The sequence below is a fragment of the Scyliorhinus torazame genome, chromosome 28 (assembly GCF_047496885.1).
Source record: "Scyliorhinus torazame isolate Kashiwa2021f chromosome 28, sScyTor2.1, whole genome shotgun sequence".
Classification (NCBI taxonomy): domain Eukaryota; kingdom Metazoa; phylum Chordata; class Chondrichthyes; order Carcharhiniformes; family Scyliorhinidae; genus Scyliorhinus; species Scyliorhinus torazame.
The window spans coordinates 4,573,322-4,588,341 of NC_092734.1; the positions used below are offsets into that span (position 1 = coordinate 4,573,322).

General features: G+C 67.6%; 1 protein-coding gene across 1 annotated transcript in view; it reads left to right on the forward strand.

Annotated features, from left to right (window-relative positions):
* The window catches only part of LOC140403431 (glutamate receptor ionotropic, delta-1-like), a 1,359,932-nt gene that overhangs the window by 1,343,597 nt on the left and 1,315 nt on the right, over positions 1-15,020 (forward strand). The window contains 1 exon segment of the mRNA XM_072491342.1: positions 653-704. Coding sequence (XP_072347443.1) covers positions 653-704 — 52 coding nt within the window.

The following is a 15,020-nucleotide window of genomic DNA, read 5'->3' on the forward strand; positions in this document are numbered from 1 at the left end:
GAAAAGGATCGGGGACATGATGGACCTCAGACTTAAGCTAAACTTTATTTTTTTGGTGTCCTGCAGAGGAAGGATAGGAAAGCATTGCTCTGCCTTGCCCCTCTCTTCCTTGATATTTCCCGCCTGCCGATTGTGAGGATCCCCATGCACCAGGAGCCAATTGTAACGTTGGCCTGGTCTCGATTCCTCCAGTCCCTGTAACTCTCCCGTTGGGAATAGGCCAACCAGACTGGGTTATCAAAGCACACTGTGCCTCAGCATATCCCTCCATCACTTCACATGGGTTTATTCAGCCTCTCAGTAAATGTATCCAAACTATTCTCCTTAACCACTCCCTGAGAAGGAAAGGTTCACCACTCACTGGACAGAAAAGTTTCCCCTGAATTCCCGATCGGATTTACCAGTTAACTCTCTTCTGTTTATCACCCCTCGTTCTGGTGTCGTCTGCAAGTGAAAATACCAACACCAAGTTGGCTTTATCAAACCCTTGGATCATTTTAAAGGCCTTTGACAAGTCACCCCTCGTTGTGCCTTTTACAGAAAAGAGCTCCAGCATGTTCAATCTTTCCTGATTGGCGGTCTCAGCTCTGCTATCATTCTTGTGTGTTGATATAATTTGTATCTTCCTCAATATCTCGGTGTTGTAATACAGAGACCAGAAGCAGGCAGAGAACACTCCGTGTGGTCTCGGGGACCTAACACTGGTGTGTTGGGCAATCAGAGAGGGAATCTGTGTGCAAACGTTTTGAAAGTCAATGTGATTTGTGGAGGAGTGTGGAAGGGAGGGATGATAATACTGTGACACTTATTTAAACAATAAATCTCCTCACGGGAGAATAGCCTCTGACCATGATGGAAATTTATTCACTTTGGGCTGGTTTAGCACAGGGCTAAATCGCTGGCTTTGAAAGCAGGCCAGCAGCACGGGTTCAATTCCCGTACCAGCCTCCCCGAACAGGCACCGGAATGTGGCGACTAGGGGCTTTTCACAGTAACTTCATTTGAAGCCTACTTGTGACAATAAGCGATTTTCATTTCATTTCACTTCTCTCAGAGTTACTGCCTGAATCTATCCATGCTCCTAGTACAATTTGTATAAATACCTTTCCAGAGAGTTGCCTAATGATGGAGGAACATTAACGTCAGATTATACAAGTCACCGGAGGAGATTTACAAGGATGATACCAGAAATGTGTTGGGCATACGTGTCAGGAAAGGAAACTGGCAGGATTGGTCTATTTCTAATGAAAGAAGAAAGTTGCTGGGTTGGCGGGATCAAGGGGCGTCATTCTCCGACCCCCCCCCCCGGGTCGGAGAATGGCCGTTGGCCGCCGTGAATCCCGCCCCCGCCCCCGCCGAAGTCTCCGGTACCGGAGATTGGGCGGGGGCGGGAATCGGGCCGCGCCGGTTGGCGGGACGCCCCGTTCAATTCTCCGGCCCGGATGGGCCGAAGTCCCGCCCAGAAATTGCCTGTCCCGCCGACGTAAATCAAACCTGGTATTTACCGCCGGGACCAGGCAGCGTGGGCGGGCTCCGGGGTCCTGGGGGGGGGGGGCGGGGCGATCTGACCCTGGGGGGTGCCCCCACGGTGGCCTGGCCCGCGATCGGGGCCCACCGATCCGCGGGCGGGCCTGTGCCGTGGGGGCACTCTTTCCCTTCCGCCTCCGCCACGGTCTCCACCATGGTGGAGGCGGAAGAGACTCTCCCCACTGCGGATGCGCGGGAAGCTGTCGGCGACCGCTGACGCTCCCGCGCATGCGCCGGGAAACTTTCAGCGGCCGCTGACGCTCCCGCGCATGCGCCGCATTTCCGCGCCAGCTGGCGGGGAAACAAACGCCATTTCCGCCAGCTGGCGGGGTGAAATCCCTCCGGTGTCGGCCTAGCCCCTCAATGTTGGGGCTAGGCCGCCAAAGATGCGGAGACTTCCGCACCTTTGGGCCGGCGCGATGCCCGTCTGATTGACGCCGTCTTTGGCGCCAGTCGGCGGACATCGCGCCGTTGGGGGAGAATTTCGCCCAAGACCTTTAACATGATGAAAGGTTTTGAGAGGCAATGCAGAGAGAAGCTTTCCCCTTTTTCAGAAAGAGCAGAACTAGAGGCCGTCAATATAAAATAGTCTCCAAGAAATCCTATCGGAAATTCAGGAGAAAGTCCTTTACCCAGAGAGTGATGAGAATGTGGAACTCGCTGTCACAGGGAGTGGTTGTAGTGAATAATGTAGATACATTTAGGGGCAGCCTATGAGGGAGAAGGCAGTAGAGGGTTCCAATGATAGATTTAGATAAGAAGGCTCAAATTGCGCAGAATTACCAGCATGGACTGATTGGACCCAATGGCCTGTGTCTGCGCGGAATCCTGTGAAATATTGGGCGGGATCTTCCGGCTGTTCACACGGTGTGATCTTCCACTCCCGCTGACGGCGCATCCCCACCGCGGGATTCCCAGCGGCATGAGGTGGAGTCAATGGAAATCCCATTGACAGCGGCAGCATCAGAAGATCCCACCATTGACCAGCAAATGCCACCTCCTGCTGCCGAGAAGCAGACTGCGGGGGGAGGCCAGGGAATCCCACTCCAACTGCCTGTGACAGATTTAATTTTGGATTTTCAGTAGTCTGTGATTAAGTAAGGAAGGAGTTTGACGTTACCAGCAGCTGTTCCACATTTTCCTATGTCCTCCAGTCATTTGACATCACCTACGTACTACCTGGATTCTGGGAGCCTCGTTTGCTGCACAGAAACACATTTCTCTTCTGTATGAGCGCTGAATGGGGATCCTTGGGAGAAATCCTTGAACAGCAGGGTGGGGATTGTCTGCACAAACATTCTGTCTCTCTGGGATCGATGCACAAGGCGGGCACGTGCCCCTGTTGCGTGAGGGTAATTTCCGAGCAGTGCCAGGGTCAGTCTTGGTGGTGTCCCTGGTGGATATGCCGGGGGTTGGTTGGAGCTGGATTTGGAGAGTTTCCTGCTGTTCGTGGTGGGGGGTGTTCATAGTTGTGGGGGGGGGGGGGGTGATATCAGGAGCTCCATGTCCATCAGGCGTTTAGTGTAGATGGGGGGGGGGGGGGTCAAGGGTTCGGTGTCGATGCGGGGGGGGGGGTCAGGGGTTCGGTGTCGATGCGGGGGGGGGTCAGGGGTTCGGTGCCCATGGGGGGGGGGTTCAGGGGTTCGGTGTCGATGCGGGGGGGGGGGGTCAGGGGTTCGGTGTCGATGCAGGAGAGGGTCAGGGGTTCGGTGTCGATGCGGGGGGGGGGTCAGGGGTTCGGTATCCATGGGGGGGGTCAGTGGTTCGGTGACGATGCGGGGGGTGGGCCAGGGGTCCGTTGTCGATGTGGGGGGGTCAGGGGTCCGGCGTCGATTGGGGGGGGGCAGGGGCTCGGTGTTGATAGGGGGGGTCAGGGTTCGGTGTCGATGCGGGGGGGGTGTCAGGGGCTCAGTGGCGATGCGGGGGGGGGGGTCAGGGGCTCGGTGTCGATGCGGGGGGGTCAGGGTTCGGTGTCGATGTGGGGGGCGCAGGGGTTCGGTGTCGATGCGGGGGGGAGTCAGTGGTTCGGTGTCGATACGGGGGGGTCAGGGGCTCGGTGTCGATGTGGGGGGGTCAGGGGTTCGGTGTCGATGCGGGGGGGTCAGGGGTTCGGTGTCGATGCGGGGGGGGGTCAGGGGCTCGGTGTCGATGTGGGGGGGTCAGGGGTTCGGTGTCGATACGGGGGGGGATCAGGGGTTCGGTGTCGATGCGGGGGGGGTCAGGGGTTCGGTGTCGATGCGGGGGGGGTCAGGGGTTCGGTGTCGATGCGGGGGGGGTCAGGGGTTCGGTGTCGATGCGGGGGGGGGTCAGGGACTCGGTGTCGATGCGGGGGGGGTCAGGGGTTCGGTGTCGATGCGGGGGGGGTCAGGGGTTCGGTGTCGATGCGAGGGGGGGGTCAGGGGCTCGTTGTCGATATAGGGGGGGTCAGGGGTTCGGTGTCGATGCGGGGGGGGCAGGGGTTCGGTGTCGATGCGGGGGGGGGGTCAGGGGTTCGGTGTCGATGCGGGGGGTCAGGGGTTCGGTGTCGATGCGGGGGGGGGCAGGGGTTCGGTGTCGATGCGGGGGGTTCGGTGTCGATGCGGGGAGGGGGGTCAGGGGTTCCGTGTCGATGCGAGGGGGGGGTCAGGGGCTCGGTGTCGATGCGGGGGGGGGGGTGGTCAGGGGCTCGGTGTCGATTGGGGGGGGGTCCGGGGCTCGGTGTCGATGCGGGGGGGGGGGGTCAGGGGCTCGGTGTCGATGCGGGGGGGGGGGGTTCAGGGGCTCGGTGTCGATGCGGGGGGGGGGGGGTCAGGGACTCGGTGTCGATGCGGGAGGGGGTCAGGGGCTCGGTGTCGATGCGGGGGGGGGGTCAGGGGCTCGGTGTCGATGCGGGGGGGGTCAGGGGCTCGGTGTCGATGCGGGGGGGGGTCGGCGGCTCGGTGTCGATGCAGGGGGGGGGTCAGGGGCTCGGTGTCGATGCGGGGGGGGGGGGTCAGGGGCTCGGTGTCGATGCGGGGGGGAGTCAGGGGCTCGGTGTCGATGCGGGGGGGGTCAGGGAGTCGGTGTCGATGTGGGGGGGGGTCAGGGGCTCGGTGTCGATGCGGGGGGGGGTCAGGGGTTCAGTGTCCATTGGGGGGGCAGGGGTTCGGTGTCGATGTGGGGGGGTCAGGGGTTCGGTGTCGATGCGGGGGGTGTCAGGGGTTCGGTGTCGATGCGGGGGGGTCAGGGGTTCGGTGTCGATGCGGGGGGGGCAGGGGTTCGGTGTCGATGTGGGGGGGTCAGGGGTTCGGTGTCGATGCGGGAGGGGGTCAGGGGTTCGGTGTCGATGCGGGGGGGTGTCAGGGGTTCGGTGTCGATGCGGGGGGGGGTCAGGGGTTCGGTGTCGATGCGGGGGGGGTCAGGGGTTCGGTGTCGATGGGGGGAGGGGGGTCAGGGATTCGGTGTCGATGCGGGGGGGAGTCAGGGATTCGGTGTCGATGCGGGGGGGGGTCAGGGGTTCGGTGTCGATGGGGGGAGGGGGTCAGGGATTTGGTGTCGATGCGGGGGGGAGTCAGGGGCTCGGTGTCGATGCGGGGGGGGGTCAGGTGCTCGGTGTCGATGCGGGGGGGGGGGTCAGGGACTCGGTGTCGATGCGGGGGGGGGTCAGGGGCTCGGTGTCGATGCGGGGGGGGGGTCAGGGACTCGGTGTCGATGCGGGGGTGGGTCAGGGGCTCGGTGTCGATGCGGGGGGGGTGTCAGTGGTCCGGTGTCGATGCGGGGGGGGGGCAGGGGTTCGGTGTCGATGCGGGAGGGGGTCAGGGGCTCGGTGTCGATGAGGGGGGTTCAGGGGCTCGGTGTCGATGCGGGGGGGGTCAGGGGTTCGGTGTCGATGCGGGGGGGGGTCAGGGGCTCGGTGTCGATGCGGGGGGGAGTCAGGGACTCGGTGTCGATGCGCGGGGGGGGGTTCAGGGGTTCGGTGTCGATGCGGGGGGGTCAGGGTTTGGTGTTGATGCGGGGGGGGTCAGGGATTCGGTGTCGATGCGGGGGGGGGGGGGTCAGGGGCTCGGTGTCGATGCGGGGGGAGTCAGGGACTCGGTGTCGATGCGGGGGGGGGGGGTTCAGGGGTTCGGTGTCGATGCGGGGGGGGGTCAGGGTTCGGTTTCGATGCGGGGGGGGGGGATCAGGGGGTCCGGTGTCGATGCGGGGGGGTGGTCAGGGGCTCGGTGTCGATTGGGGGGGGTCCGGGGCTCGGTGTCGATGCGGGGGGGGGGGGTCAGGGGCTCGGTGTCGATGCGGGGGGGGGGGGTTCAGGGGCTCGGTGTCGATGCGGGGGGGGGGGGGTCAGGGACTCGGTGTCGATGCGGGAGGGGGGTCAGGGGCTCGGTTGTCGATGCGGGGGGGGGGTCAGGGGCTCGGTGTCGATGCGGGGGGGGTCAGGGGCTCGGTGTCGATGCGGGGGGGGGTCGGCGGCTCGGTGTCGATGCAGGGGGGGGGTCAGGGGCTCGGTGTCGATGCGGGGGGGGGGGGTCAGGGGCTCGGTGTCGATGCGGGGGGGAGTCAGGGGCTCGGTGTCGATGCGGGGGGGGTCAGGGAGTCGGTGTCGATGTGGGGGGGTCAGGGGCTCGGTGTCGATGCGGGGGGGGTCAGGGGTTCAGTGTCCATTGGGGGGGCAGGGGTTCGGTGTCGATGTGGGGGGGTCAGGGGTTCGGTGTCGATGCGGGGGGTGTCAGGGGTTCGGTGTCGATGCGGGGGGGTCAGGGGTTCGGTGTCGATGCGGGGGGGGCAGGGGTTCGGTGTCGATGTGGGGGGGTCAGGGGTTCGGTGTCGATGCGGGAGGGGGTCAGGGGTTCGGTGTCGATGCGGGGGGGTGTCAGGGGTTCGGTGTCGATGCGGGGGGGGGTCAGGGGTTCGGTGTCGATGCGGGGGGGGTCAGGGGTTCGGTGTCGATGGGGGGAGGGGGTCAGGGATTCGGTGTCGATGCGGGGGGGAGTCAGGGATTCGGTGTCGATGCGGGGGGGGGTCAGGGGTTCGGTGTCGATGGGGGGAGGGGGGTCAGGGATTTGGTGTCGATGCGGGGGGGAGTCAGGGGCTCGGTGTCGATGCGGGGGGGGTCAGGTGCTCGGTGTCGATGCGGGGGGGGGGGGTCAGGGACTCGGTGTCGATGCGGGGGGGGGTCAGGGGCTCGGTGTCGATGCGGGGGGGGGTCAGGGACTCGGTGTCGATGCGGGGGTGGGTCAGGGGCTCGGTGTCGATGCGGGGGGGGTGTCAGTGGTCCGGTGTCGATGCGGGGGGGGGGCAGGGGTTCGGTGTCGATGCGGGAGGGGGGTCAGGGGCTCGGTGTCGATGAGGGGGGTTCAGGGGCTCGGTGTCGATGCGGGGGGGGTCAGGGGTTCGGTGTCGATGCGGGGGGGGGTCAGGGGCTCGGTGTCGATGCGGGGGGGAGTCAGGGACTCGGTGTCGATGCGCGGGGGGGGTTCAGGGGTTCGGTGTCGATGCGGAGGGGTCAGGGTTTGGTGTTGATGCGGGGGGGGTCAGGGATTCGGTGTCGATGCGGGGGGGGGGGTCAGGGGCTCGGTGTCGATGCGGGGGGAGTCAGGGACTCGGTGTCGATGCGGGGGGGGGGGTTCAGGGGTTCGGTGTCGATGCGGGGGGGGGTCAGGGTTCGGTTTCGATGCGGGGGGGGGGGATCAGGGGTCCGGTGTCGATGCGGGGGGGGGTCAGGGACTCGGTGTCGATGCGGGGGGGGGGGGGTCAGGGGTTCGGTGTTGATGCGGGTGGGGGGGGTCAGGGACTCGGAGTCGATGTGGGGGGGTTCAGGGGCTCGGTGTCGATGCGGGGAGGGGGGTCAGGTGTTCGGTTTGGATGCGGGGGGGGGGGTCAAGGGTCCGCTGTCGATGCGGGGGGGGTCAGGGGTTCAGTGTCGATGCGGGGGGTGGTCAGGGACTCGGAGTCGATGTGGGGGGGGCGGTCCGGGACTCGGTGTCAATCCGGGGGGGGTCAGGGACTCGGAGTCGATGTGGGGGGGGGGTCAGTGGTTCGGTGTCGATGGGGGGAGGGGGTCAGGGTTCGGTGTTGATGCGGGGGGGGGGGGTGTCAGGGGTTCTGTGTCTATGCGGGGGGGGGGGGAAGGTCAGGGGTCCGGTGTCAATGCGAGAGGGGGGGTCAGGGGTTCGGTATCCATGGGGGGGGGGGTCAGGGGTCCGGAGTCGATGCGGGGGGGGTCAGGGACTCGGTGTCGATGCGGGGGGGGGGGTCAGGGACTCGGTGTCGATGCGGGGGGGGGGGGGTCAGGGACTCGGTGTCGATGGGGGGGGGGGGTCAGGGACTCGGAGTCGATGCGGGGGGGGGTCAGGTGTTCGGTTTGGATGCGGGGGGGGGTCAGGGACTCGGAGTCGATGTGGGGGGGGGGGTCAGGTGTTCGGTTTGGATGCGGGGGGGGGGTCAGGGGCTCGGTGTCGATGCGGGGGGGGGTCAGGGGTTCGGTGTCGATGGGGGGAGGGGGTCAGGGGTTCGGTGTCGATGTGGGGGGGTCAGGGGTTCGGTGTCGATGCGGGGGGGTCAGGCGTTCGGTGTCGATGCGGGGGGCGTCAGGGGTTCGGTGTCGATGCGGGGGGGGGTCAGGGGGTTCAGTGTCCATTGGGGGGGCAGTTGTTCGGTGTCGATGCGGGAGGGGGTCAGGGGTTCGGTGTCGATGCGGGGGGGGTCAGGGGTTCGGTGTCGATGCGGGGGGGGGTCAGGGGTTCGGTGTCGATGTGGGGGGGGTCAGGGGTTCGGTGTCGATACGGGGGGGGTCAGGGGCTCGGTGTCGATGCGGTGGGGGTCAGGGGTTCGGTGTCGATGCGGGGGGGTCAGGGGTTCGGTGTCAATGTGGGGGGGTCAGGGGTTCGGTGTCGATGCGGGGGGGGTCAGGGGTTCGGTGTCGATGCGGGGGGGGGTCAGGGGTTCGGTGTCGATGTGGGGGGGTCAGGGGTTCGGTGTCGATGTGGGGGGGTAGGTCAGGGGTCCGGTGTTTATGCGGGGGCGGGTCTTCGGTGTTGATGCGGGGGGGGGTCAGGGGTTCGGTATCGATGCGGGGGGGGTCAGGGGTTCAGTGTCCATTGGGGGGGCAGGGGTTCGGTGTCGATGTGGGGGGGTCAGGGGTTCGGTGTCGATGTGGGGGGGTCAGGGGTTCGGTGTCGATGCGGGGGGGGGTCAGGGGCTCGGTGTCGATGCGGGGGGGGTCAGGGGCTCGGTGTCGATGCGGGGGGGGGTCAGGTGTTCGGTTTGGATGCGGGGGGGGGTCAGGGGTTCGGTGTTGATGTGGGGGGGGGTCAGGGGGTTCGGTGTCGATGTGGGGGGGTCAGGCGTTCGGTGTCGATGCGGGGGGGGGTCAGGGGTTCGGTGTCGATGCGGGGGGGTCAGGGGTTCGGTGTCGATGTGGGGGGGTCAGGCGTTCGGTGTCGATGCGGGGGGGGGTCAGGGGTTCGGTGTCGATGCGGGGGGGGTCAAGGGTTCGGTGTCGATGCGGGAGGGGGTCAGGGGTTCGGTGTCGATGTGGGGGGGGGTCAGTGGTTCGGTGTCGATGTGGGGGGGGGTCTTCGGTGTTGATGCGGGGGGGGTGGGGGTTCAGGGTTTCGGTGTCGATGCGGGGGGGGGGGGTCAGGTGTTCGGTTTGGATGCGGGGGGGGGTCAGGGACTCGGTGTTGATGCGGGGGGGGGGGTCAGGGTCTCGGTGATGATGCGGGGGGGGTCAAGGGTCCGCTGTCGATGTGGGGGGGTTCAGGGGCTCGGTGTCGATGCGGGGTGGTGGTCAGGGGTTCAGTGTCGATGCGGGGGGGTCAGGGACTCGGAGTTGATGTGGGGGGGGGGGGGGTCAGTGGTTCGGTGTCGATGGGGGGGGGGCCAGGGACTCGGTGTCGATGCGGGGGGGGTAAGGGGCTCGGTGTCGATGGGGGGAGGGGGTCAGGGATTCGGTGTCGATGGCGGGGGGGGGTAAGGGGTTCGGTGTCGATGCGTGCGGGGGGGTCAGGGGTTCGGTGTCGATGGGGGGAGGGGGTCAGGGATTCGGTGTCGATGCGGGGGGGGGTAAGGGGTTCGGTGTCGATGCGGGGGGGGGTCAGGGATTCGGTGTCGATGCGGGGGGGGGTAAGGGGTTCGGTGTCGATGCGGGGGGGGTCAGGGGTTCTGTGTCTATGCGGGGGGGGAAGGTCAGGGGTCCGGTGTCGATGCGAGGGGGGGGTCAGGGGTTCGGTATCCATGGGGGGGGGTCAGGGGTTCGGTGACGATGCGAGGGGGGGTCAGGGGTTCGGTATCTATGGGGGGGGTCAGGGACTCAGTGTCGATGCGGGGGGGGGGGGTCAGGGGTTCGGTGTCGATGGTCGATGCGGGGGGGGGTCAGGGGCTCGGTGTTGATGCGGGTGGGGGGGGTCAGGGTCTCGGAGTCGATGTGGGGGGGGGTCAGGTGTTCGGTTTGGATGCGGGGGGGGGTCAGGGACTCGGTGTCGATGTGGGGGGGGGTCAGGGGTTCAGTGTCCATTGGGGGGGCAGGGGTTCGGTGTCGATGTGGGGGGGTCAGGGGTTCGGTGTCGATGCGGGGGGTGTCAGGGGTTCGGTGTCGATGCGGGGGGGTCAGGGATTCGGTGTCGATGCGGGGGGGGAGTCAGGGATTCGGTGTCGATGCGGGGGGGGGTCAGGGGTTCGGTGTCGATGGGGGGAGGGGGTCAGGGATTTGGTGTCGATGCGGGGGGGAGTCAGGGGTTCGGTGTCGATGCGGGGGGGGGTCAGGGGTTCGGTGTCGATGGGGGGAGGGGGTCAGGGGTTCGGTGTCGATGGGGGAGGGGGTCAGGGTTCGGTGTTGATGCGGGGGGGGGTCAGGGGTTCTGTGTCTATGCGGGGGGGGGAAGTTCAGGGGTCCGGTGTCGATGCGAGGGGGGGGTCAGGGGTTCGGTATCCATGGGGGGGGGGGGGGTCAGGGGTTCGGTGACGATGCGAGGGGGGGGTCAGGGGTTCGGTATCTCTGGGGGGGTCAGTGGTTTGGTGTCGATGCGGGGGGTGGGTCAGGGGTTCGGTGTCGATGAGGGGGGGGTCAGGGACTCAGTGTCGATGCGGGGGGCGGTCAGGGGTTCGGTGTCGATGGTCGATGCGGGGGGGGGGTCAGGGGCTCGGTGTTGATGGTCGATGCGGGGGGGGGTCAGGGACTCGGAGTCGATGTGGGGGGGGGTCAGGTGTTCGGTTTGGATGTGGGGGGGGGTCAGGGCCTCGGTGTCGATGTGGGGGGGGGTCAGGGGTTCGGTGTCGATGCGGGGGGGGTCAGCGGTTCAGTGTCCATTGGGGGGGCAGGGGTTCGGTGTCGATGTGGGGTGGTCAGGGGTCCGGTGTCGATGCGGGGGGGGGTCAGGGGCTCGGTGTCGATGCGGGGGGGTCAGGGGCTCGGTGTCGATGCGGGGGGGTGCAGTGGTTCGGTGTCGATGCGGGAGGGGGGTCAGGGGTTCGGTGTCGATGCGGGGGGGGGGGTCTGGGGTTCGGTGTCGATGCGGGTGGGTCAGGGGTCCGGTGTCGATGCGGGGGGGGGGGGGTCAGGGGTTCGGTGTCGATGCGGGGGGGGGGGGTCAGGGGTTCGGTGTCAATGCGGGGGGGGGTCAGGGGGTTCGGTATCGATGCGGGGGGGGGTCAGGGGTTCGGTGTCGATGCGGGGGGGGGGGTCAGGGGCTCGGTGTCCATTGGGGGGCAGTGGTTCGGTGTCGATGCGGGAGGGGGTCAGGGGTTCGGTGTCGATGCGGGGGGGGTCAGGGGTTCGGTGTCGATGCAGGGGGGGTCAGGGGTTCGGTGGTCGATGCGGAGGGGGTCAGGGGTTCGGTGTCGATGCGGGGGGGGTCAGGGGTTCGGTGTCGATGCGGGGAGGGGGTCAGGGGTTCGGTGTCGATGCGGGGGGGGTCAGGGGTTCGGTGTCCGATGCGGAGGGGGTCAGGGGTTCGGTGTCGATGCGGGGGGGGTCAGGGGTTCGGTGTCGATGCGGGGGGGGGTCAGGGGTTCGGTATCGATGTGGGAGGGGTCAGGGGTTCGGTGTCGATGCGGGGGGGGGTCAGGGGTTCGGTGTCGATGCGGGGGGGGGTCAGGTGTTCGGTGTCGATGCGGGGGGGGTCAGGGGTTCGGGTGTCGATGCGGGGGGGGTCAGGGGTTCGGTGTCGATGCGGGGGGGGGGTCAGGGGTTCGGTTTGGATGCGGGGGGGGTCAGGGGTCCGGTGTCGATGCGGGGGCGGTCAGGGGTTCGGTGTCGATGTGGGGGGGGTCAGGGGTTCGGTGTCGATGCGGGGGGGGTCAGGGGTTCGGTGTCGATGCGGGGGGGTCAGGGGTTCGGTGTCGATGCGGGGTGTGGTCAGGGGTTTGGTGTCGATGCGGGGGGGGTCAGGGGTTCGGTGTCGATGCGGGGTGGGTCAGGGGTTCGGTGTCGATGCGGGGGGGTCAGGGGTTCTGTGTCGATGTGGGGGGGTCAGGGGTTCGGTGTCGATGTGGGGGGGGTAGGTCAGGGGTCCGGTGTTAATGCGGGGGGGGGGTCTTCGGTGTTGATGCGGGGGGGTGGGGGTCAGGGGCTCGGTGTCGATGCGGGTGGGTCATGGGCTCGGTGTCGATGCGGGGGGGGTCAGGGGCTCGGTGTCGATGCGGGGGGGGGGGTCAGGGGTTCGGTGTCGGTGCGGGGGGGAGTCAGTGGTTCGGTGTCGATGCGGGGGGGGGGTCAGGGGTTCGGTGTCGATGCGGGGGGGGGGTCAGGGGCTCGGTGTCGATGGGGCGGGGTCAGGTGTCCGGTGTTGATGCGGGGGGGGGTCAAGGGGTTCGGTGTCGATGTGGGGGGTCAGGGGTTCGGTGTCGATGCGGGGGGTGTCAGGGGTTCGGTGTCGATGCGGGGGGGTCAGGGATTCGGTGTCGATGCGGGGGGGAGTCAGGGATTCGGTGTCGATGCGGGGGGGGGGTCAGGGGTTCGGTGTCGATGGGGGAGGGGGTCAGGGATTTGGTGTCGATGCGGGGGGGGAGTCAGGGGTTCGGTGTCGATGCGGGGGGCCGTCAGGGGTTCGGTGTCGATGGGGGGAGGGGGTCAGGGGTTCGGTGTCGATGGGGGGAGGGGGTCAGGGTTCGGTGTTGATGCGGGGGGGGTCAGGGGTTCTGTGTCTATGCGGGGGGGGGAAGGTCAGGGGTCCGGTGTCGATGCGAGGGGGGGGTCAGGGGTTCGGTATCCATGGGGGGGGGGTCAGGGGTTCGGTGACGATGCGAGGGGGTGGGTCAGGGGTTCGGTATCTCTGGGGGGGGTCAGTGGTTCGGTGTCGATGCGGGGGGGTGGGTCAGGGGTTCGGTGTCGATGAGGGGGGGGTCAGGGACTCAGTGTCGATGCGGGGGGCGGTCAGGGGTTCGGTGTCGATGGTCGATGCGGGGGGGGGGTCAGGGGCTCGGTGTTGATGCGGGGGGGGGGTCAGGGACTCGGTGTCGATGGTCGATGCGGGGGGGGGGTCAGGGACTCGGAGTCGATGTGGGGGGGGTCAGGTGTTCGGTTTGGATGTGGGGGGGGGTCAGGGCCTCGGTGTCGATGTGGGGGGGGTCAGGGGTTCGGTGTCGATGCGGGGGGGGTCAGCGGTTCAGTGTCCATTGGGGGGGCAGGGGTTCGGTGTCGATGTGGGGTGGTCAGGGGTCCGGTGTCGATGCGGGGGGGGGTCAGGGGCTCGGTGTCGATGCGGGGGGGTCAGGGGCTCGGTGTCGATGCGGGGGGGGGGTCTGGGGTTCGGTGTCGATGCGGGTGGGTCAGGGGTCCGGTGTCGATGCGGGGGGGGGGTCAGGGGTTCGGTGTCGATGCGGGGGGGGGGGGGGGTCAGGGGTTCGGTGTCAATGCGGGGGGGGGTCAGGGGTTCGGTATCGATGCGGGGGGGGTCAGGGGTTCGGTGTCGATGCGGGGGGGGGGTCAGGGGCTCGGTGTCCATTGGGGGGGCAGTGGTTCGGTGTCGATGCGGGGGGGGTCAGGGGTTCGGTGTCGATGCGGGGGGGGTCAGGGGTTCGGTGTCGATGCGGGGGGGGGGGTCAGGGGTTCGGTGTCGATGCGGGGGGGTCAGGGGTTCGGTGTCGATGCGGGGGGGGTCAGGGGTTCGGTGTCGATGCGGGGGGGGGTCAGGGGTTCGGTGTCGATGCGGGGGGGGGGTCAGGGGTTCGGTGTCGATACGGTGGGGGGGGGGTTCAGGGGTTCGGTGTCGATGCGGGGGGGGTCAGGGGTTCGGTGTCGATGCGGGGGGGGTCAGGGGTTCGGTGTCGATGCGGGGGGGTCAGGGGTTCGGTGTCGATGCGGGGGGGGGTCAGGGGTTCGGTGTCGATGCGGGGGGGGTCAGGGTTCGGTGTCGATGCGGGGGGGGTCAGGGGTTCGGTGTCGATGCGGGAGGGGGTCAGGCGTTCGGTGTCGATGTGGGGGGGGGTCAGGGGTTCGGTGTCGATGTGGGGGGGGCAGTGGTTCGGTGTCGATGCGGGGGGGTCAGGGGCTCGGTGTCGATGCGGGGGGGGGTCAGGGGTTCGGTGTCGATGCGGGGGGGGTCAGGGGTTCGGTGTCGATGTGGGGGGGGTCAGGGGTTCGGTGTCGATACGGTGGGGGGGGGGTCAGTGGTCCGGTGTCGATGCGGGGGGGGTCAGGGGTTCGGTGTCGATGCGGGGGGGGGTCAGGGGTTTGGTGTCGATGTTGGGGGGTCAGGGTTTTGGTGTCGATGTGGGGGGGTCAGGGGTTCGGTGTCGATGCGGGGGGGGGTCAGGGGTTCGGTGTCGATGCGGGGGGGGGGGGTCAGGCGTTCGGTGTCGATGTGAGGGGGTCAGGGGTTCGGTGTCGATGCGGGGGGGTCAGGGGTTCGGTGTCGATGCGGGGGGGGTGTCAGGGGTTCGGTGTCGATGCGGGGGGGGGGGTTCAGGGGTTCGGTGTCGATGCGGGGGGGTGTCAGGGGTTCGGTGTCGATGCGGGGGGGGTGTCAGGGGTTCGGTGTCAATGCGGGGGGGTGTCAGGGGTTCGGTGTCGATGCGGGGGGGGGTCAGGGGTTCGGTGTCGATGCGGGGGTGGGGTCAGGGGTTCGGTGTCGATGCGGGGTGGGGGGGGGTCAGGGGTTCGGTGTCGATGCGGGGGGGGGGGTGGGTGTCAGGAGTTCGGTGTCGATGCGGGGGGGGGGTCAGGGGTTCGGTGTCGATGCGGGGGGGGGGTCAGGGGCTCGGTGTCGATGCGGGGGGTGGGTTTGTCAGGAGTTCGGTGTCAATGCGGGGGGGGGTCAGGGGCTCGGTGTCGATGCGGGGGGGGGGTCAGGGGTTCGGTGTCGATGCGGGGGGGGTCAGGGGTTCGGTGTCGATGCGGGGGGTCAGGGGTTCGGTGTCGATGTGGGGGGGATCAGGGGTTCGGTGTCGATGCGGGGGGGGTCAGGGGTTCGGTGTCGATGCGGGGGGGGGTCAGGGGTTCGGTGTCGATGCGGGGGGGGGGTCAAGGGGTTCGGTGTCGATGCGGGGGGGGTCAGGGTTCGGTGTCGATGCGGGGGGGGGGGTCAGGGGTTCGGTGT